This window comes from Typopeltis vanoorti, chromosome 3 (assembly GCF_054136105.1).
Source record: "Typopeltis vanoorti isolate ZY-2024b chromosome 3, IOZ_Tvanoo_1.0, whole genome shotgun sequence".
In the NCBI taxonomy this organism is placed as follows: Eukaryota; Metazoa; Arthropoda; class Arachnida; order Uropygi; family Thelyphonidae; genus Typopeltis; species Typopeltis vanoorti.
The window spans coordinates 113,313,996-113,337,379 of record NC_143551.1 but is presented as its reverse complement, the minus strand read 5'-3'; the positions used below and the strand labels follow the sequence as shown (position 1 = coordinate 113,337,379).

Sequence of the window (23,384 nt, the reverse complement as noted above, 5' to 3'; positions counted from 1 at the left end):
ATTCTCTAAGAACACAAGGTGACTTATTTGCCAGGAACTTTTGATATGCTTTCTTCTTTTCCTTCACTGCTTCTTTAACTTCCTGTGTCCACCATGGAGTTCTGATTTTTCTATCCTTGCAGACCTCACCACATGCCTCTCTGGCTGAATCAATCAAGGTTTTCTTTAAGTCTTGCCACTGAATCTCTAAAGTTTCTGTTCTCAAACTCTTTCATTTTTTCTTCAATAATTTTTGTGTATTTTAGTCTACAGTTCACATCTGAGAGCTGCTCAACTTATACTCACTTTAAAACTTTCTTACATGTTATTCTTTTCAATATGAAATTTAATTTTATCCTGCTCAAGAGATGAAATAGTGATCACTTCCAATTTCAAATCCTCTGTACACTCTGCTGTCCTGCACCAGAAAAAAAGGGAGAAAACATTACTATCAACAATAACAGTCAATGACTTTTATTTCTTGCCTCTTCTCTCCACGTGAATTTGTGCACATTTTTTTTGTTGGGACATGGTGTTAGTAATAACCAGTCCATGTCCTGAGCAGAAATCCAACAGGTATTTTTGTCATTATTATTAGCTTTGCTCTTTTTTCCAAATTTTCCCAATATATTTTTGTATGTCTGACAATCATTTCCTACTCTGCTATTTAGATCCCCAACAAGGACCAACTTTTTTTTCATTGTGTCAGATGCTTTCTCTAAATCCTCAAAACATTCCTCCACTTCTACCTTAGTAGAACCTTCTGTGGGACCATAGGCACAAATAAGTCTCATTGTCCAGTTCCCCATTCTGATATTTGCCCACATCACTCTACTTGAGACTGCCTGCCATCCAAGAAGATTAGCCTTATATTTAGTGTTGAATACAATGGCTACTCCTTCTTTTCCTTGATTGTCATTGCATGAATATAACGTTTTGTATTTATTGCTCAGAAAGATCTCACCAGTTTTTGTCTTTTTTGTTTCAGTCACCCTTATGTTGATCTGGTACTTATCTAATTCCTCAGCTAGCTCCATTTCTTTGCTATTCAGGCTTCTTATGTTGATAGTACCGATCTTTAGTTCTGGTGATGAGTTGGGGTGTTTTTTCAGATTTGTTCCAGTAGCTGACTTTTCGCTGTTCACCCTGGTTCCCTGGTGAAAATAACAGAGCCTTGTTTAACCGGGCGACGCCAACAGCCGGCATGAAATTTTATCATGTTGTACCATCATTTTGTAATTTGGTTTAAGCCAATAAGAATTACAAGGTCGGCTTAATCGCAAATTGTCAGCCCATCCTCGTTTGTTCAGTACCCAGGTTGATACCCAACAGGGTGCACCAAGAGGTGATGATTGGACATTAGTTAAGAAGCCCTGGTCGGTTCTCCGCATTCCTTTAAAGGGCTATGTGGAGGTCTCCTCTCAGTTATACAGCTTTGACCCTTAACCCCTTAACATACAAAGATGTCTGTGACATGTCTTTTGTTTATTACACCAAAATTGATTTTGAATTTTGGTTTCACATATAAATACAACCGAATATAGACGCTAGACAATCTTGTACCTATTTCATTTCAGCTGAGAAAAGTTGCCAACAGCATGTATCGGCTATTTCGTTTGCCGATATCCAGGTGGATACCCAACAGGGTGCACCAAGAGATTCATCATTATTTTTCAAATAATGAATTTAATCCAGCAAATTGCCCTAGCCCAAAAAATTGGCAGAAAAACGACCACTTTCTGATTTTTAATTCGTACGTTAGGGGGTTAAGCACCCCCAATATATATATATATATATATATTATTATTTGACACCTCCATGGAGTCCAAGGACTCATCAATGGAGAGCACCTACTCTACAACTCCATCTCCGCCATTCAATCACCAACTGACTGCAACTACACCATCTACTGCCGACTCACTGGGATTTCCACAGCCAATCACATCACAAACATCCATGGCAGGATTCAAACCCACAGTCATTTGGCTGGAGAGCGTATATACTATCCACTCAGTATATACCAGGCTAGCTGAATATAAAGGCCCTTTTTATGTGCAACAGCCCTCCCATTAAAATGGAGCCTGTGGTTTTAGTATGCAATTCTCTTGCACAACTTTACAGTTGTGGGCACTTGCGATTCCACTGATACAAGATTAGAGAACCCTTTTCGGGAATGTTATCCCTTTCTATAAATCAATTCATGTAGTATGCTTCATGTTTCTTTTCTCCACACTTATGTTGTTGGTGTAATTAGCTATTCCAAATACTGCAATTACAAACTAAAGATCAGTTATGATCATCTAGACAGTAACTTGCTGAAGATCTTAACTTTAAACCATGTCGACTTCAAGTAGCATATGCAACTATAGCAATTTGTTTACTCTTTCATTTTTATACCTAAACCATATAGTTTATTGTGATACCAATAATTTGAGAAAAACTGAAGTGTTCATTTTATAAAAAAATTTATACGGGTAGTTATATGTGCATGTATAAATAAATAAATATATAAAGAATCAAGAATATAAGAGATCAAAATATACACATCAATAAAAGCTGTGATGTTAGAGAATGAAAGATTGGATATTACACAACAAAACTAAAGAAAATATGACTATTTTCTTTGATAGATTTCTTTTAAATTTTCATCCATATTTTACTGATAACTGCATGTATAAACTGACCTTTAAGTAATTAAACATTTAAATTGTGAAGATGCTTTACTTATTTATACTCTTGTTTTTTTTGATAATCAAAATGCTCATTCCAGAATTTTTTATTTTAAATTAACATTTCAGATAAATAACTGCACACAAAAGAACTGCTGAGATTTATTTATTAAATGACAAAATATGCAACACTTATCAAAATATCACAGTAAACAACATAGCCCTTCATTCTATCACATGCATATTAAACGCTTGAAAGTTTTATTTCACAGCATCCAAGAGATGGCTAAATAATCAAGATAATTCTACATAAATAGTTCACCATGTACATATAACAGTTCCTGCAAATTATATTCAGCACATTTCAGTGAAAAATCTGTCTCAAAATTAGAAAAACAACAAATACAAACTCTAAGATACACTAAAAAGTGTTTACTGGTGATAAATATGGAGTTAGCTTTCAAATTATTTTAGAATGGATTTCTTTTCTTCAATATTTACAGATGCATACTAATTACATGTTAAACTATATATATATATATATATATATATATATATATATATATATATACTTATTTTCAAAACATCAATAGTTTTTAATGAAAACTATTCTAAGATACACAATTTTGGTATAGTTCTTCACTCTATAAAACATAATTTGGCACTCTCTCAATAAATGCAATTATTTAAATGGATTGTATAATTTTTTTAAAATAATGGAATATAAAAATAGTTTAGTCTAATAAACAGTTCATTATCAGAAAACATACAAATTCTTTTAACATTGCTTTCCCAAGTATGCAAAAGCAAAAATAGTGTTTTAATTTATAATTATATTCATTTTTAAAGAAGGCAAACAAGTTTTATGAATATAGAATGAACTTACAAATCTTAGCCAAATACCTATCATGCTCAGTATTAAAGAATATTATACACATCATGCAAAACACAGATTTCAGTCTTCTCTTTGCTATAACAGCATAACAGACAGAATGACAAAGAAATCACAGAATCTCAGTTACAAATGTAATTCTTAAAAGAAGCTTACAAAGTTAAATAATACAAAACTGCTACTGTGCAATCAAATTCTAAGTTCATAATTTAAGAACCAAATATCCATATAAGGAAGTATATAAACAATATAATCATCTTTAGTATATAAATAAACCAAAAGGAAAAGTCAAATCAAGAAATAAGTTTTCCTCCAATGATTTGATAACACCTAAAAGCATAAAAAGTGTATCTATTCCCTGAATTATTTGCTGAGTGCAACTTATGGGTGTCTTGGTGTAGTGTAGGTCACAATTCAGGTCCCCCCCCCCCCCAAATGCGGTATTACAATTTTTTTTTAATATGATGCCAGCTATATATGTATAAAATTATATAAATCAAAACATCATATATCACATAGAAAACAGCAATGAAGAAATATTACCATAGCAAAAATACATTTAAAAAAAAAAAAATCATCCAAATAAGTTTGCTGAAAATCCATTAATTGCTTTCACTTACGTAGATGTAGTGATACTCTAGTTTTCATGCTATATTTGAAAAGATTTAAGAAATAAACATAGGATGAGCTCTTCTAATCAGAACTACATTTATTTAAATAGTCAAGAACATAATAATGGAGTTATCCATGTTAGAATTAAAATAAACATATTTCTTTCAAAAATTTTCTAAAAGGAACTATTCTAGTCATTTGGGATATTTGCCATCACAGATTATAAATGAAATTAATCACTGACCTCACATACAATAAAATGAGGTATCCATAGGTTTTAATATATACATGTAGAACTTGAACATTCTTGACATATTAAATATGGAAACTTGAGTAGTATTTTCACATAACCGTTTCACGTAACAAGAATCAGGGGATCCCTAAGAGTAGAAGATACACTTAAATGAGTACTTTCTATTCTTAAGTGATTCCCTGATGCTATACTCCTCACACTTAAGTGCAAGGAGATTTCCACAATAGCCTTATAATACAGAAAACCAAATGCAGTGATACAATGTTCACTCCTCATGTGTGCATCCTATTATTTGGTATCAGCTTGAGTATGAAATATTAGCTGGCAATTTAAGATATAGCAAATTAGTCAATATTTTATATTTGGCTGAAACTACACATGAATCATGATGGTACTTCATAATCAAATATATTTAAAATGGGGAGGAGGGGAGGGAAAACAACTATACCAGACCCCAATGTTTTCATCTGGTGATGAGAGCAACCAGGAAAAGTCATATACTTAAACAACTTTTAAACAGAAACAAAAACATGGATCATTATGAAGATCAACAGAAAAAAGATGTGGAATTGACAGGAATTAGAGAAATACCATGTCAGCATAACCGGTGTTCTTCAGACCAAGAAGACTAAAACAGATGAGATGCTTCTAAATAAGATAATTTATTCAAACACTAGAAATGATAAGAGGTAATAGCTATACTATTTAAACAAATTTCAAGACATTTCTGTCCACAATCCCACTGCAGCTTCTGGTAGAGAAACAAAGGAATTTTGATTCATTAGACAAGAAGATGAAGTACATAAAGAAAAATTGATTCTTGTTGGAAAGTTAAATGAATCCTAGACATAAAAATGTTTTGGTAAAATTTGGAGAAAAAAGGCAAAATAATGAGAAGATTAAATAATGGAAAGAAAAAATGAGAAAGGCAAAATAATGAGGAGACTAAATAATGGAAAGTACCTTCTAGATTTCTGTTTACAACATGGCTAACAGGAAATGCTAATACCACATTCTAATATAAAAGAATGTGGCTAACATAGGTCTTTACATTGGTCAAGTTGAAGTGACTACATCCAGTGTTAAGCATGCTACAAATGAGTATCCCATGAAAAGAAAGTCAAACTCTTAATGCAAACTGCAGACTCAAATATGAAATTAATTAGTAGGATGGCAAGTGTGATTAATTAGTGGGAGGGGGGGGGTGGAAACAGGTACCAAATCTCAGACCAAGTGGCAAAATCTGAAGGATTTTGCCCTGGCTGATTTAGTCAGGCAGGGATGAATGTGAAAGTGGTCTGCAAGGATAGTAAAAAATAACTCTAGAGTGGATACAGGAGGTTAGTCCACGAAAAGAAGAAATCATACAGAAAATTCATATGAAAGCATGTACTTTTGGAGAATATAATAAAGTACATGAAAACCAAGTTATGTGTAAAAGTATCTAAACAAAAGATTTTGGAAAGGTAGAAAATAAATATTTTTCAACATAAGCAAGAAACGAAGAATAAAAACAAAAGGAATCAAGGATCATAAAATCAATATAAAACAATGGGATTATGGGTGACTGGAAGTAGGAAAAAAAACGCCATCAGCAACCTAAAATAAAGAAAAACAGCTGGAACAAATAATATTTGACTTAAAAATATGGTGGTATTAAAGTCTTGCTGTGGCTATACCAAATTCCAGATGACTGGAGTAGCATTCTCATCATTCCAATTTATAAAAAAGAAGAATAAAACTGAAGTGAGAATCATAAATGAATTTACTCAGTGAGTTTTCCAGGAAATATACTCATGTAAGCATCTTGAAAACAGGCTAAAAAAGTTTCATGCCAAATAGAGGTGCGAAAATAGTTATTTAACTTGCAACTAGTTAAGAAATCCAGGAATATAATGAGAATCTCTAAGCTTAATCATTCTCAAAAAAAAGTATATAAGGCTAAGAAAAAAATGTTTGAAACATAAATCTGTATGACATATTTATACCACACATCATACAACCCTATACATAAGATGGAAAATTGGCAGTTGGAATTGAAGGGTATATAGGATGGTTTGATATTAATCAGATATAAAACAAGAGTTGTATACTAACTCTACTGTTACACATACATCATTAAGGAAAACAATATTAAACCTGGTATTCTAATGTGGGATATTTAAGCATAATTTTTAATGAACATGGCAAATTAATGGAAACAGGAATAAAGCTGGGCAGTAGAAACCCATATGAATACTTATGTCACAAGAGAGAATATCAGTGAAAACAAGCTAGCAGTATACAAGATGATGATTCCTACACTCTTTGATCACTAATTTTTCTTACCTGAATCTGAGAACTGGAAATAAAATAACTGATCAAAGAGTGGAAACCACACACGATAGTTCTGAAGAAAATCCAGGGATTTAATATATGCATCAATGAAAGAATAACTTAGGTTTAAGTAATATGCAGAAGTCATATAAATCTCATATACAAGTAGCCAAAAGGTGCTAGACCTTATTAATAAAAATCTCTGGATTAGAGATAGATGTCAGAAGTTTTTTCACTTAGTGATATCACAAAGTTGTTTGTAATATCCTTGGCTTAATCCTTTATCCAAGTATGAGCAAACAGTCTGGCTCCCACTGATGAGCCCTTAATAAAGGTCGAAACCAGTCTGGGTGATCCTTCCCATAATGAAGATGTCCGTACGGATATGTGCTTTGCATTATGGAATACTAATGCAAGTGATGTGAAGTCATTAGTCTCTATACAAGTTGCCCAGTCTTGAAATTACTTCAGGCAAACTTTGTTTGCTTACACTTGGATAAAGGATTAAACCAAGAATACAACTTCTTGGCATCTTAAATTTGTAGTATAACCAAGTGAAAAAACTTCCAACAATATGAGGTGCTATCCAAAAGTTCAGGGAATTTGAATAGTATGTGCAAACCAGTTTTAGTATAGCCTTCTACCACTATAAGGGGCTATCAGTACTCTTTGTGAACCCGTATGCAAACAGCCAGAAAATTGAGAGGCTACGTTCTTTGGTTACGTGCATTTTTGTAACATCATGTTTTAGTGGTTCGGCAATTTTCTTCTCTAACTGAAATGGCATCTTAAATTAACACAAAAAAACACAAGGGATAAGTAATACTATTTATTTAAGGTCATATATTTCAGCTAGAATATTACATGCCATCTTCAGTGGCAACATTTAATTACAAAACAGAACACAAACAATAGATGATTTGAAAAAGTACAAGTAAGGAAGGTGTAATGTCACATTCCCTTAATAAGGACTCCATGAAGTAGCCTATAATAATTGCATTTTTAATATGGGCTACTCCATAAAGTCTTTATTGAGGGAATATGCCACTATATAAAAATCTGTATAGGCTGTATACCTCTAGTATCCTGAATATCTAGGAGATTCAGAAACATAAGACCATATGAAGACTGTGGAATGCATCATCAAATTCCTGATGGATACTCTCAGGGGATGTATAGGATATTATGATAGCACTTACATGAAAGCATTACATTGTTAATAACTTCCTTTGACAATTTTCCTATACAGCAATCTGTTATCTGTCAAGACTTATATTATCAGATCATATGCTTTGGTCTTCCTCTATGTCTTCTTCCTGCAGTCCTCACAAAGAACACTTGCTTTGCTAACCTGTCCTCTCCTATTCCATTTACACTTTTTTATACCACCTGAGATTAGCTCTGCTACACATTCCTCAACATTAACAATGCGAGTTCTTTCCTAATATCCTCATTTTTAATATGATACTGTCATTGATGCATTCTGTTCATTCCCTTAATCTTTCTCGGAACATGCATATTTGACATCTCCAGTCTTTGATCAAGTGTTTTATTGCTAACTCAGCTCTCGGATTCATAAGTTAAAGAAGCTGATTTTAACACTGCATTGTATACAACTAGTTTAAGCAGTATACTTTAAATAAACTGAGTATGGATTTCAGAAGTAAGAAGAAAGAAAATATGGCAACTTAACTTGGTGAGAGGGACTTCCATTCCACACACAAGAATACATCTTGCACCTAGCTTTGAATTCTTTCCATGTCAGAGCATTCACTATCCACTCTGGCAACATATTACACTCACCTACCACTCTTTGTGGTAGGCAGGTGCAATATGCTGCCAGAGTAGATCCTACTTCTTACAGAAACAATATTTTGTAAATGGAGAGTGGAAATGTTGACAGAGTAGGTAGTAAATGTGCAAACATGTAAAGAATTCAGTAACAATTTAATAAAAATACTGTGCAACTCAACACTCACCTACCACTCTTTGTGGTAGGCAGGTGCAACATGCTGCCAGAGTAGATCCTACTTCTTACAGAAACAATATTTTGTAAATGGAGAGTGGAAATGTTGACAGAGTAGGTAGTAAATGTGCAAACATGTAAAGAATTCAGTAACAATTTAATAAAAATATTGTGCAACTCAAGAGTACAACTGAGAAAATCAGAGTAGTTTACTATTATGCAAATAGAAACTGCATTTGATTTACACTATGGGTAATACTAAACAATTATCTATATTTCCTCCCCTCAAGTTTATATCTTTTTGTGTGCTGAAGAAGATTAGTGAAGTACCATTGAAAGTATTTAGCTATATATTTTCATATTAAATTGTTAGTTATTAATATTAAATTGTTGGTTATTTATATTTTATTTATAATGTTGGTTGCAGGAATCATGGAAATTTTTTAAAATATCATTAGTGGCAGTTACACTTAATTATGTAATTTTAGTGCTTTTTTTAAATCAATATTAAAATCTAGAAATTACAGCCAATTATTCTCATAAAGAGACAAAAATGGTTATTTGCTATCTGTGCATAAGTAGAAGAAAAGCAAAATGACTTTCAAGACTATTTAATCATTCATTTTTAATTAATCCGTGGATCTGAGAACATAACACCCATATGTTGTAACAACTGTTATTATCAAGAATGAAGTTACTCTTTATTGCACGAGCGCTATGCAAAATTTATACCACATGATATATTCACTAAATTATTTGATTAATAATTGAAAATTTTATGAAAGGAAAGCTTTTCTTTCTAAATTTCTTTGTCTCCAAACATTAATTTCACCAAACACAGAGTATTTATTTAACCCGAGGCCTTGTGGCCTCTCATGTTTCATGCACAGGAAATAACAAAACCTATATTCTAGTATAAAGAATTAGTTAGCAGTAAGCACTATATTTCCCATCACCAGAACTTTTACTTCTGAAATGCACTACAAGTTTTTATATTGATGAAGCTCCAAACTTCATTTGGAATGTATCTATTGCACTTTAGTTGTGCTTTAAACAATAAAAATATGAAAGTATTCTTTTATTACTTTAAGAGTCTTAAAGTGACAAAAATGGTCTTTCAAGTTTTATATAATTTCTGAAGGAAATTATTCTATTGTTTTATTTATTTTTCAGTTCAGTGCTACTGGTAGCTACAGAAAAACATGTACCTTCCATACCTTTATTCCAACATTTCAGAACATCCATTTCTTATATCTAGAAATATAAATTCTATTAGACTAAAATGAAATAACATAACAAATGCTTTACATAACATGAATTAGAAAAAAGTTGTTAGTATGTGATATTCATTAAATTAATTAAATTAAAATTAATGAAACTAACAAATTCTGTATTAGTTTACAGAATAAACCATTTATATCTAAAAGACATCTGGATAGTTCACTACATTCAAATAAGGGTATCACACTAATTATGGCCTTCACTGCTTGGTATTCTTGATGGTTTCTGAAGCCTAGAGGACTACGGAGACCATACAATTGAACTAAATTTTTCAAATTAATAGGTTTAGGAAAATGATCAATTGTAAAATCAAATAAATCAAAGAACATAAGAAAATTAAACAATGAATCATTCTAATGAAACTATTGCAACATGGCATCTTTTAACACGACAAATTCTAACGTCTCTTGGAGCAAAAGAATATTTCACAAGGCTTACGCTGCAATTCTGCATGCTCTGATAAAATATCCACATCTCACTAAATTGCAATTGCCAAAGAGCCTCCCTCCCCCTTTTTTTCCCTTCTTTTCATCCTGAGCAACTGCAATTTGGTTAATAATCTCATTTTTACATTAGAGTTCACAGAGTATACAAATACACACGCACACAAGTTTATATAATGATGATGATGATGATGCACAAAATAAATATGGCTTGGAATGACTACAGTAGATGAAATATCTAATTAGTCACATATGTGACTTCATATATGGAACAGAATTTTCTTACATTTCTGAATAAAAGCTGAAATATATATTAAATAACTCTTCCCATTCCCTGCCCCCACCCAAATACCCTAAGATAATCAATATTCATTAGTGACTTAAACTATTCATATTCCAATGCTAGATTAAATTATCTTTAAACTTCAAAGAGATATGATATTAAGTTGAATTTTTAATAACCCATATTAATAATTATGTTAAAATAATTAATAATCTGTTGTTTTACAAGAGTAGAATGATATATAGTTCTTTCCATATGCTTTTTATTTACACCACCACTACCTCTTTGGACTAATATGCAGTTCAGAAATATTTAATACTGAAGATTGCATGTGTGCATGCGCGCACGCACGCGCACACACACTTTTAACTGCTATGGTGTTAATTTACAATTTATCTTGCACTCTGGTTTTTTTTTTTTTAAAAATGGTACAAAGTTTTTTATATTAAAATATAATTCTTCTGTAAAGAAGACTGACTGTGATTAGTATTGAGACAAAAAAAAAGTTTTTTCACAGCTTGACTATAACGACACATTCAAGTAGCCTTGTTATTCGGTGGCATAGTGCTAAGCAGCCAATTACATAATGACAGAAAACAAAGAGAAAAACTGATGCAGGACTGAGAGGAATTCAGAACTATTAAATGTTATGCAAAATTATATTTTGCTATAACATCTGAAATCCTTATGGAAAAATTAAGCACAAATTCTTGACATTTTCCAAATTTTATAATTACACAACTAAAAAATGTACATTTTTATTGAAATAGTTTATACATAAGCAAAATGAATACAAACAGAAAAAAAGAAGACTATGAATACAAAAAGTCATGCCATTAACTATTGTACATATAGGAAGTATATTAGTCATATACAAATTAAAATGCTAATGATGAACATGAAACCTAAATATGAAATAAAAATGCATGTGCAATTAGTACAAGAGAGAGATAGTCCATGCTTTATGAATATATTCAGCGTATAGTTTAAATTTATGAAAGAACTAGGCTCAAATTTAACTGGCATAAATAATGTTCTGCACACTTTTCATAGGAAATATACATAAAATTCAAGATATATATATATATATATATATATAAATATATAAAATTTATAGACAATAAGTACAACTATAAAATAGCAATATTTAATGTACCCAATAATGTTTCATTAGTATAAATAGAAATAAATCTTCAAAGTAAAAGTATCTAAAACCATTTCTCATTTCAAATATATGAAGAGATTTTTCTTCGATTTTCAGCTTCTTTGATTTCAACATACAGACACTGTATCTGGAACTATAATTAGAAACAACTATCAGTTATAACTAAACAACCCCACAAATCACAGTGTAGATTGTCAAACAGTTATTCAGCACCTACACAAAGTATCTTGAACTTTATTCTACATAAAGCACAAACAATCTGCTATGAAAGATGATAATACAAATTAGCACAAGTACAGAGAAGTGTGATGAGAAAGGTGTTATAATAGATGAGAAGTCTAAATTTTGGATCCACATCTCCTTGATTATACCAATAAATCTATAATGGGAAAGGGGGGAAAATGCAATCAAAATGACTATTTATATAACTCAGAAACAAAAGTGATTAATGCATTTTAATTATTAAACCAAGAAAACAAATAAAATACTGAAAAATTACTTAAGCATCAAAAATTTTTAAATGTAAAGTATTACAGTAATTTACTATTTATCTGATTTTTAACACAATGACCCTTCAATTAACCAACATGAATGTCAACTGACTTCTGATACAGCACCATGTAATTGTATTTTAATTATCCAACCCTTATTGGAACAGCAAATTGCCTTCCTGAAGTGGTTGATAAATGGTGGATTACTGTAGTGAGAAAAAATTATGAAATAAAAACTAAACCAGGTTTAGATTTTATATGGCAAATGCATATTTAAATTATTTCAGAAATTTAAGCTGGGAATTCTACATTAAAAAGAGAAATTCTTATTTTAAATATGCAATGCACATTCCCCTGTTAGAATGTCAATTTGTTCAGCACATTAAAATTCAAGAAAGCACACAAATTAATTAATTACCTACAAAATCTGACCTGATATAGGTCATGTGTGTGTTAGATACCCAAGAAATTTTATTCTTGGTTTTAATCCTTTTCCTAAGTAAGCAAAACATAGTTTTGCATGTGAAATATATTCACGTCTGAGCTACTTGTATATAGAGGCTAATGACTTCATATCACTTGCCTTGGTATGTATCCCATAATGCAAAGCACACCCCCTTTCAGGCATGTATAATACAATGCATAATGGGAAGGGCCACTACCCAGACTGGTTTCGACCTTATTGAGGTCTCTTCAGTGGGATCCAAAGTCATCCTGCATCAAAGTAAAAGTTTTACTACATCAAGAAATACTATAAATAACTTTTTTTTAAAAATTTTATTTTATTCGTGTGGGGTTCCTCCCGTTCCTCGACCATCACTTAGGACTGGCTGAGCATTGCTAGTGAGAGATTGAGTAAGTATTTTATGACTGTAGATCTGTCCCTAAGAACAGGCAAACCATGGGCCGGTTTGCCTGTTCTTAGGGACAAAAAAACAACAAAAAAAAAAAAAAAAAAAAAAAACAAGTTTCTGGGTGAAAAATCCTCTACCTCCATATGAGACTGGCTAACTCACCTTTAGTTGAAAGAGACTGGATAAAGGTTCCTCACGTCATGGATGGGAATCGAACCCAGGTCTTCCCTGATCAAAGGGTTTCATATGTAGTGAGTTTATTTGTATCAACAACAGCAGCTGTGTACATTTAAAAATAAATATATATACAGCTATTTACAATTTGTACATAGGCTGCTAATTCTATTAGGCATTTTCATTTACTCGTTACAATATACTTATGACACCTGTTTTACAATCACTGTTTAAATACGATACAACATGTCACATGCTCAATTTCTATTTTCCTTATTGTCCTATTGAATTATTTGAGCTGTTATTTGGTTGGTATATGTTACATAGTGATTTCAGTCTATTTATAAGTTCCATTATCAGATCAGTCTATTCACGTTTATATATACATATATATACATATACATCCACATGCATATATACATATATATATATACACCTACATATATATGTTAGCATTGATATTTTCCATATGTACAATTCGTTATACATATATCTTCATTCTATATCTTTGTTCACATATTTTGGATGATTATTTTATTAACTTAAATGCACATCTTATTCTTAAAATACATACATTGCTTATGTTTTTATTTACATTTATATATGCATATATTTTGGTAGTATCTCTATACCTCATGCAGATTTTTTTTTGTAGGCACTCTTTATTTTTTACAAAATGAATTCCATATTGCTTTAACATTATATTGTTTGCTTAACTTAAGAGGTAAATCTGTAATTTCTTATATACAAAAGTTTTCTGAATTGCAGAATTAGTTACAGGTCTATAAATGGATAACATATCCTATTTACATTTTGGGTTATTATCATGTTATGAACTCATGTTATCTGCATTTCTTACAATTGACATTTCTACCGTCCTTGTGTCTGTATATACAATAACATATACAGGGTGTTCGGGATAAATTTGACATATTTATAATTAATTATATTTTTCCGTAAGTTACATGTATTAACACACACTTCTCTTCATTTAAAAGTTTGGACCCTTCTTCATTCATATACAAGATGTCAGAAAGGATGGATAGCTGGAACCCACCTGAATCATGGAAGAGAATAACTTGTATCATGATGATTCGTGCCCGCCATCAAAATAAGGATATTACAACTGCTGCCCAATGCTCCCTGAATACAGTAAAAACAATCAGGCATGAACTAGAGACTTGCAATGGTGACTACGAGGATGTAGCAAGAAGAAAGATCCCTAGCAGACGATCTGATTGCGTTCGTACAGCAGAATTCCTCGCAAATCTGCAGAAACAGGTGTTGAAGAACCCTGGCATTGGAATTCGGGCTTTGTTCGTGGAGTTGCTAACTGTAGTCAAGCCCTGGATAACAAGGGTAGCCAATGGTAGGCCGTATGTATGGCAGCAGGATTCGGCCCCTTGCCACACCTCTGGGAAAAGTCAAAAATGGTTGTCTGAAAATTTCTACGACTTCACCAGTCCAAATGTTTGGCCTCCAAACTCCCCAGACCTTAACCCCATGGATTATTTTGTATGGGGCGCAGTTGAAAAAGACACCAATCGCACTTCCAGTAATACAAAAGCCCAGTTAATGGATAAAATTAAAACAGTTTTTGCGGCCCTTCCCAGGGAGACTGTAGCATCAGCTTGTTCGAGGTTCCGAAGCAGAATTGAAGCTGTGATCGATGCTAATGGTGGTTATTTTGAGTAAATCTTGTTGATAGTATTGTAATTAACTCTGCCTGTAATGTTTTTTTTGTCAATTCATTAAATTTAATAGATACAAAGAAGATTTTCTTTTTCCTTACGAAACTGTCAAATTTATCCCGAACACCCTGTACATATTTCTGGTAATATATCTTAATCTACATATTTATTAGTCGAATAGTATTGACTTATCTTAAGGAGTAATTGCTATTTACATTTCCATTTTTTGTTTTTTCCTTACACAATTAGATATGCATATATATAACATTCTTATCCCTTATATATAGGCGTACCTATATATTATTATTAATATTTTTATTATTTTTTTAAAATTTTATTTATTTATTTATTTTAATTATTATTTATATATATATATATATTTTCAATTTATTTATTTTTATTTTATTTATTTTTTTATTAGATTTGATATCTTGTTGTCATTATTCCTCTCATTGTGGCGAATGGGCCTCTGTTAACAGCACCTTTGTCTGGGATTATACTTTTTGTTCAGATAGTGGGTTATCATTTTTGTTTACCACTAACTACGGGGGTTCCATTATCGGTATAAGTTTTATTTTTCCTCCATTGCTGTGTTGTTATGCTTTTGGTTTGTGTAGTGTTTATGATAATTTCCTTTAAATAATTGTTAATTTTTGCTAGTATGTCTGGTCTGGTGTCTCTTCCGTGTATTTTGTCACATCTGTGGGACCATATTGCATACATTGTTATTATTATGATTATTAGTTCTGTTTTTTTAATTTTTTGGTCTTCCACCCAAAATAACGTGTTTTCAGAGAATGGTTGTGTCTTATGTAGGAATTTCTGTATGGTGTTCCATACTGTGGACGTTTTGCTACAGAACATCGTAATATGATATATTGTTTCTGGGTCGGGACAGAAATGACACTTCGCTGGGCCTTGTAATGGGATTTTTTTTGCTACACACCACATTTTTGTGGGGAGACAGGCATGATGTACTTTATAGAAGAATGTTTTGTATTTTGGTGATATTGGAAGTCGGAAAACTTTACTAAGCACTGGACTTAGCCTAATTTCTCCTTTTCTTATTTCCCTGTGTTGGGGAGGTGGGAATGTCACTTGACTTAATGTTTTATATAGTTTTCTTGGTTTGATTGTCAGTAAGGTTTCGGTATCTGAGTGTTTCATTATATATGTGTACCCTTCGGCTATTTCTTTGAACATTCTCGGGCTTGGTTTTTTTATATCTGGAAGTGAGCTTATAAACGTATGCGGCAAACACTTTTGTAAGAATGTTGCCGCATAGGCATGATAGGTTTTTGTGTGTGCTCGGGCTGCTGTTATTGCCCTGCCGATGAGAGTTTTCAGATGGATGTTTAGCAATGCTAAACCTCCAGCTTCAACTTCATGGAAGAGTGTTGATCTGTGCATGGGTTCATACTGAGAGCCCCAGATATATGTAGCACAGAGCCTGTGTATTTTTTTGGCCCGCCTTCCGTGATACGGGATGTTGTGTATCTTGTACCACAGGCGAGATGTTAGGTATATGTACTGACTGAGCTATGGAGGCTACTAAAAAAAAAACTTAAAAACCTGTTTTAAAATAATGGATGAGGAGAATTTTTTCAAAGAATTTTCAATGAACTCACATCTATTCCTTCTGTTCTTTAACCAAAGAAAGCAAAAAAAAAAAAACTAATTTACTTGAACTTTAATAATTAAAGACTTATTTTGTAAGCTAGCCAAGTAAATAATAGTTTAATATTCAACGTTTGACTGATTAATATCTATCAGCATAGAAAGTAACAAAAACTAGGAAACTAACCGACAATTCTAAAAATTATATAAAGTTATCACTGAACGTGAAACAGTGATATGATACGCGTCACAAGTACAACATTTCATTTGTTGAGATATTTAATGCAATTTTCATTAAAGTTCATTTCTTTTTGGTTAAATGATCTGATTAGTTTTCCATATATCTGGTAAGATTAGGCCTTGATTCATATTTAGGTTACCTGTTGAACAGGCGACTGTAGCAGCTTCTGTGAAAGTTCTGGAATGGTAGTTCTCTTCTATGTAGGGCATATGACTCATATCCCATTCAATATTATGGTTGGTAGAGGCAAAGTGGGAAGAAAGGCCTGATATATCATGTCTGTTATTCCTAGCATAGCCTATGTGTTCCTTCTTTCTTGTTTCAAAACTTCTTGATGTCTGTCCGATGTAATTGATACCACACGAACAGGGTATGCTATAAACTCCAGAGTATTTGTAGAAAGGATGGTTATCTTTCGGTGATCTTATAAACTTTTATATGGTCTCAATAGGTTTCTTTCTTCCCATATTGTCAACATACCTAAACCAACCACATGGTTTAGGTATGTTGACGACATCTTCATCATTTGGAATCACAAAAAGGAAGATCTAATAGATTATCTAAACAAAATTAATTGCTTCCACAACACAATCAAGTTCACATTGGAACTTGAAAAAGATAATAAACTTTCATTCTTGGACGTCCTTATCAAGAAACAAACTGACAATAGCATCAAGCTGTCGGTATATAGAAAACCTACTAACACCGGACGCTACCTCCATTTCGACTCGTCACCACATATCCAAGAAACTCAGCAGCATCATCCATATGCTCAAAAAAAGAGCTATTCAGTGTACCATAGACCCTGGCGACTTACAAGAAGAATTAATGAAAATATCCAGAGATCTATCCCTAAATGGCTACAAGAATCATCAACAAGATTCTCTTTAGTGACAAACAGCAAAGACAATGAGATGCAACTCAACACAATTCCATTTGTTAGTACCATATCCAAAAAATTAGCTCTTCTTCTAAAACCTTATAATATCAGAGTAACCTTCAAACCTACTGAGACCATACAAAAGTTTATAAGATCACCGAAAGATAACCATCTTTTCTACAAATACTCTGGAGTTTATAGCATACCCTGTTCGTGTGGTATCAATTACATCGGACAGACATCAAGAAGTTTTGAAACAAGAAAGAAGGAACACATAGGCTATGCTAGGAATAACAGACATGATATATCAGGCCTTTCTTCCCACTTTGCCTCTACCAACCATAATATTGAATGGGATATGAGTCATATGCCCTACATAGAAGAGAACTACCATTCCAGAACTTTCAAAGAAGCTGCTACAGTCGCCCGTTCAACAGGTAACTTAAATAAGAATCAAGGCCTAATCTTACCAGATATATGGAAAACTCTAATCAGATCATTTAACCAAAAAGAAATGAACTTCCATGAAAATTACATTAAATATCTCAACAAATGAAACGTTGTACTTGCAACACGCATATCATATCACTGTTTCACGTTCAGTGATAACTTTATATAATTTTTAAAATTGTTGGTTAGTTTCCTAATTTTTGTTACTTTCTATCGCCTACCAGTGTATTCCTTTGAAAATGCTGACAGATATTAGTCAGTGAAACATTGGATATTAAATATTATTTACTTGGCTAGCTTACAAAATAAGTCTTTAATTATTAATACTAGTGGTCAAGAAAAAGGTCATCATAATAATTACTTGAACTTTTTTGTTTTTTTAACTTGAAATGGGATAACGTTCCATTTAAGATTTTCAATGAGACAGTTGCACAAATGTTAATTTTACAAATAACACCCCTCCCAAAAAAAAAAAAAAAAAACAGTATGCTACATATATTGAAAACTGTAAAAATGTGCCTCAATATAAAAAGGAAAAGATGTGCAAAATTCAGCCTAGCACAAACATATTAAAGTTCTTTTATATGAATTTAAGCCAAATGGTATGACTGCATGGTTATCCCCCCCCCATGAAATTCTTGATACAAATCATCAAGGTGTATACAGCTATGTTCTCCCCAGGATCTTTTGAATGGCTTTACTGACCGCCTGACTAATTAATGTTGTGAATTGACATGACTAAATAATGAGCAAGAATGGAAAAAAAATAATTTAAGACATTTTTTAATTAACAGTGATGAGAAATCGAACCAGAGAGTGTCGATACTCGTGAGACCAGCTCAATTTCTTGCATTGCAAGCCAATCTCGAGAGCTTTGGATATTCACTTTGATGCACACCAATCCGTACGTGGAAGAAGACAAAAATCGGGATCTCGAATACAACAGTATCGGTTGCAAAGAAGATCTTTTACGAAAGACATAATTTTGATGTTTGCAAGAAATAAATTGTGAAAATTGAGCAAATTCGAATCGAAGGCAAAAATCGATGTTAAAAATCTATCTGACATATATTTTTCTTAATAATGGTTTTTGTCTGAAGATTGTGAGTCAAGTATTTAATATTTTATTTTGTAAAAGAAACTAGGCCTACGCATCAAATATAGTTGTGATCTCGGGGAATTCTCGAAACTATCGAGGACTATGACGTCAGTCTCGAGTAATACCAATTCCCATTCCTAGTAACTAATACATATAAATAGTAAAATTGAGACATAACGCGCGTTGAGTCTCGGGTATTACTGTCAGTGAACAATTCAGTTATTTTTGTCTGATTAATTTAATAACAATGATATTTTGTATTTATTAAATTACCCCATAATGAGTAAAAAGTCAAGTCAGAAAACCACACTCTTAAGTTATTTTAAGAAAGGTGAAACCGATAAGCATAGTAGCAAAGACACCAAACCAACAACAGAACTTCAGAGTCTCTTTCAAATGTAAAACGTGCGTCTAAACACCGCTTATCGGGTATTAACAGTGAGTGGTTTAAAAAATATCACTGGCTAGTGGTGAAAGATAATGGAATGATGTGTTCCACATGTGTGAAATATAGAAAGAGATGACCCCACAAACAAGGAAGTGACTTGGGTAACTATGTCATGCACAAGACTTTGAAAAGAAAGTGTGGTTGACCATGAACAAAGCAAGTTACACACTGATTCTTATTCAGATATAATTGAAAAACATATACTAGAAGAAACTGGAATAGGGCAAATTGAAAAATCAATTTCAATTTTGAATAACTTGCAGAGGGATACTTTTCTGAGAGCTTTAAGATCTATGTATTGGTTAGCAAAAAATGAATTACCACATACATTATTTGAAAAATTGCTTGAGCATTGCAAGGCTATGGGCTGTTCCTACTTCATCATCATCAAATTCCTGCCATGTACCCTCAAGGGGTGTACAGGATATGACAGTACTACATGAAAAAATTACATCATTACTAACTTCCTATCTACAATTTTCCTCCAAATCAGTCTGTTACTTGTCAAGACAAGTAACAGATCTTATATTTCTATCGTCTAAGGCACTTTGTACCGTATCAATCCACCTATATCTTGGTCTTCCTCTGGGTCGTTTTCCTGCCAACCTGGCAGAGAACACTTGTTTTGCTAAATCTTTCCTCTCCCATTCTATTTAGGTGACCATACCATCTGAGATTAGCTCTGCTAACACATTCCTGGATACTGACAATGTCAAGTTCTTTCCTAATATCCTCATTTTTAATATGATATTGCCATTGATGCCATCTCTTCACACCTCTAATCTTTCTCAGGACTCTCATATCTGCGGTCTCTAGTCTTTGGTCAAGTGTTTTACTTCTGACCCAGCTCTCAGATCCATAAGTTAAAATTGGTTTGAACACAGTCTTGTATACAGCTAATTTAGTGTTCCGACTAATTTCTCTCTTATTCCATATGAATTTATTCAATTGACTTCCCACGATACCAGCTTTGCTGATTCTGTTGTCTATTTCTATATTTAGTTTACCATCTTCAGTAAAAATTGTGCCTAAGTAGCTGAAATGTTTTACTTGTTCACACAGGTTCTCCATTCACAACACAGTTGACATTTTCAATGATTCTGCCTATTTTCATTGTCTTTGTCTTTTTATTGCTGACCTTCATACCATATCTATTACAACAGCTATTCAATTTAGTCAGAGAATCTTGCAGACTTGTAGCGGATTTATTTAGAAGTATAACATCATCCGCATAAAGCAAAGAGCTGACATTAACATCTCCAATTTTGATATCAGGTTTAATACCACATTCCTTCATAATGTGATCCATATAGATAATGAATAACAGAGGGGATAATGTACATCCTTGTCTCACACCAGATTTAACATTAAACCATCTTCCTGTACTTCCTTCAATTCTAACTGCTGACTCACAACTCAAATAAAGACTAAGTATTGCTTGATATAATGCCCCATTGACACCATATAACTGCAGCGTATTGAATAGCTTCTCTCTTGGCACCTTGTCATATGCCTTTTCCAAATCGACAAAACTTAAATACAGATCTTTGTTATATTCCCATGCTTTCTCGACTATTTGTCGTAAAGTGAAGATCTGATCCTGACAGCCTCTATTTGGCCTGAATCCAGCTTGTTCTTCACCAAGCTTTTCTTCCACAATTCTTCTCAACCGTTTCTCAAGTATATTTGCATAGATCTTGCCAGGAACACTCAGTAGGGAAATACCTCTGTAATTCTCACATTCAGTTTTATTTCCCTTTTTATATATGGGTACTATGAGAGCTCTACTCCAATCATCGGGAATTCGTGCCTCTGTCCAGGCTTTCTGAACTATGCAGTGCAGCCACTGTAAGACTCTTATACCACCATACTTCAGCATTTCTGGTCGAATATCATCTACTCCTGCTGCCTTTCCACATTTCAAGCCTTTGATGGCTTTTTCTACTTCAAGTATGGATATGTATTCCTGACTGCAAGCCTGGTCAGTGTTTTTTATCACTGTGCTCTCATCACTGCTTATTTCATTTAGCAGTTTTTCAAAGTAATTACTCCATACTTCAAGGATATCTTTTTCTCCTGTTTTCATTTCACCTTTATCATCTCTAATTCCTTTTACAGCACTCTTTCCTCCATTCCTAAGCTTCTTCAACAACCTCCAGAATATTTTGCCACCTTCTTGATATTTATTTTCTATATTCTTGCCAAAGTCCTCCCATGACTTTTGTTTAGCTAGTTTTACACACTGTTTAGCTTTCTTACATTTGTCTCTGTATTCTGTAAGAGTAAAAGCTGACTTATTTGCCAGGAACTTTTGATATGCTTTCTTCTTTTCCTTCACTGCCTCTTTAACTTCCTGTGTCCACCAGGGAGTTCTGATTTTTTTATCTTTGCACACAACCTCACCACATGCCTCTCTGGCAGAATCAATCAATGTTTCCTTCAGAGTTTGCCACTGAATCTCCAAGGTTTGATTCCTGTTCTCAAACTCCTTCATTTTCTTTTCAATAATATTTCTGTATTTTAGTCTACAGTTTACATCTGAGAGCTGCTCAACTTTTATTCGCTTTAAAACTTTCTTACATGTTATTCTTTTCAATATGAAATTCAATTTTATCCTGCTCAAGACTAAATAGTGATCACTTCCAATTTCAAATCCTCTGTACACTCTGGTGTCCTGCACCAGGGAGAAAACATCACTATCAACAATAACATAGTCAATGAGACTTTTCTTATTCCTAGCCTCTTCTCTCCATGTGAATTTGTGCACATTTTTATGTTGGAACATGGTGTTAGTAATAACCAGTCCATGTCCTGAGCAGAAATCCAACAGATATTTGCCATTATTATTAGCTTTGCTCTTTTCTCCAAATTTTCCCAAAATATTTTTGTATGTCTCAAAATCATTTCCTACTCTACTATTTAGATCCCCAACAAGGACCAACTTTTCCTTTTTCATTGTGTCAGTTGCTTTTTCTAAAGCCTCAAAAAATTCCTCCACTTCTACCTTAGTAGAACCTTCTGTGGGACCATAGGCACAAATAAGTCTCATTGTCCAGTTCCCCATTCTCATATTTGCCCACATTACTCTACTTGAGACTGACTGCCATTCAAGAAGATTAGCCTCGTATTTTGTGTTGAATACTATGGCTACTCCTTCTTTTCCTTGATTGTTATTGCCTGAATATAACATTTTGTATTTATTGCTCAGAAAGATCTCACCAGTTTTGGTCTTTTTTGTTTCAGTCACCCCTATTATGTCGATCTGGTACTTATCTAATTCCTCAGCTAGCTCCATTTCTTTGCCATTCAGGCTTCTTACGTTGATAGTACCGATCTTTAACTCTGGTGATGTTGAGTTGGGGTTTGTTTTCAGATTTGTTCCAGTAGCTGACTTTTCGCTGTTCGCCCTGGTTCCCTGGCGAAAACAACGGGGGCCTTGTTTAACCGGGCGACGCCCCAGCCGGCATGAAATTTTGTCATGTTGTACCATCATTTTTTATTTTGGTTTAACCAATAAGAATACAATTTGGTCGGCTAAATCCCAAATTGCCAGCCCATCCTCGTTCGTTCAGTATCAAAG

The 23,384-nt window shown here is 33.0% G+C and overlaps 1 protein-coding gene across 10 annotated transcripts in view; it reads right to left on the bottom strand.

The window, feature by feature from the left end:
* Positions 1–2,798: 2,798 nt before the first annotated feature.
* The window catches only part of LOC150108478 (transmembrane protein 243-like), a 65,515-nt gene continuing 44,929 nt past the window's right edge, over positions 2,799–23,384 (bottom strand). For 6 of the 10 annotated variants that reach the window (XM_090390806.1, XM_090390807.1, XM_090390810.1 and 3 more), the window contains one exon: positions 11,437–12,238. In XM_090390806.1, coding sequence (XP_090246932.1) covers positions 12,122–12,238 — 117 coding nt within the window. In that variant the 3' untranslated portion in view covers positions 11,437–12,121. Of the gene's footprint in view, positions 9,942–11,436; positions 12,239–23,384 lie in introns of those variants that run through there. The other 4 variants (XM_090390815.1, XM_090390814.1, XM_090390813.1 and 1 more) reach the window with 4 other exon arrangements.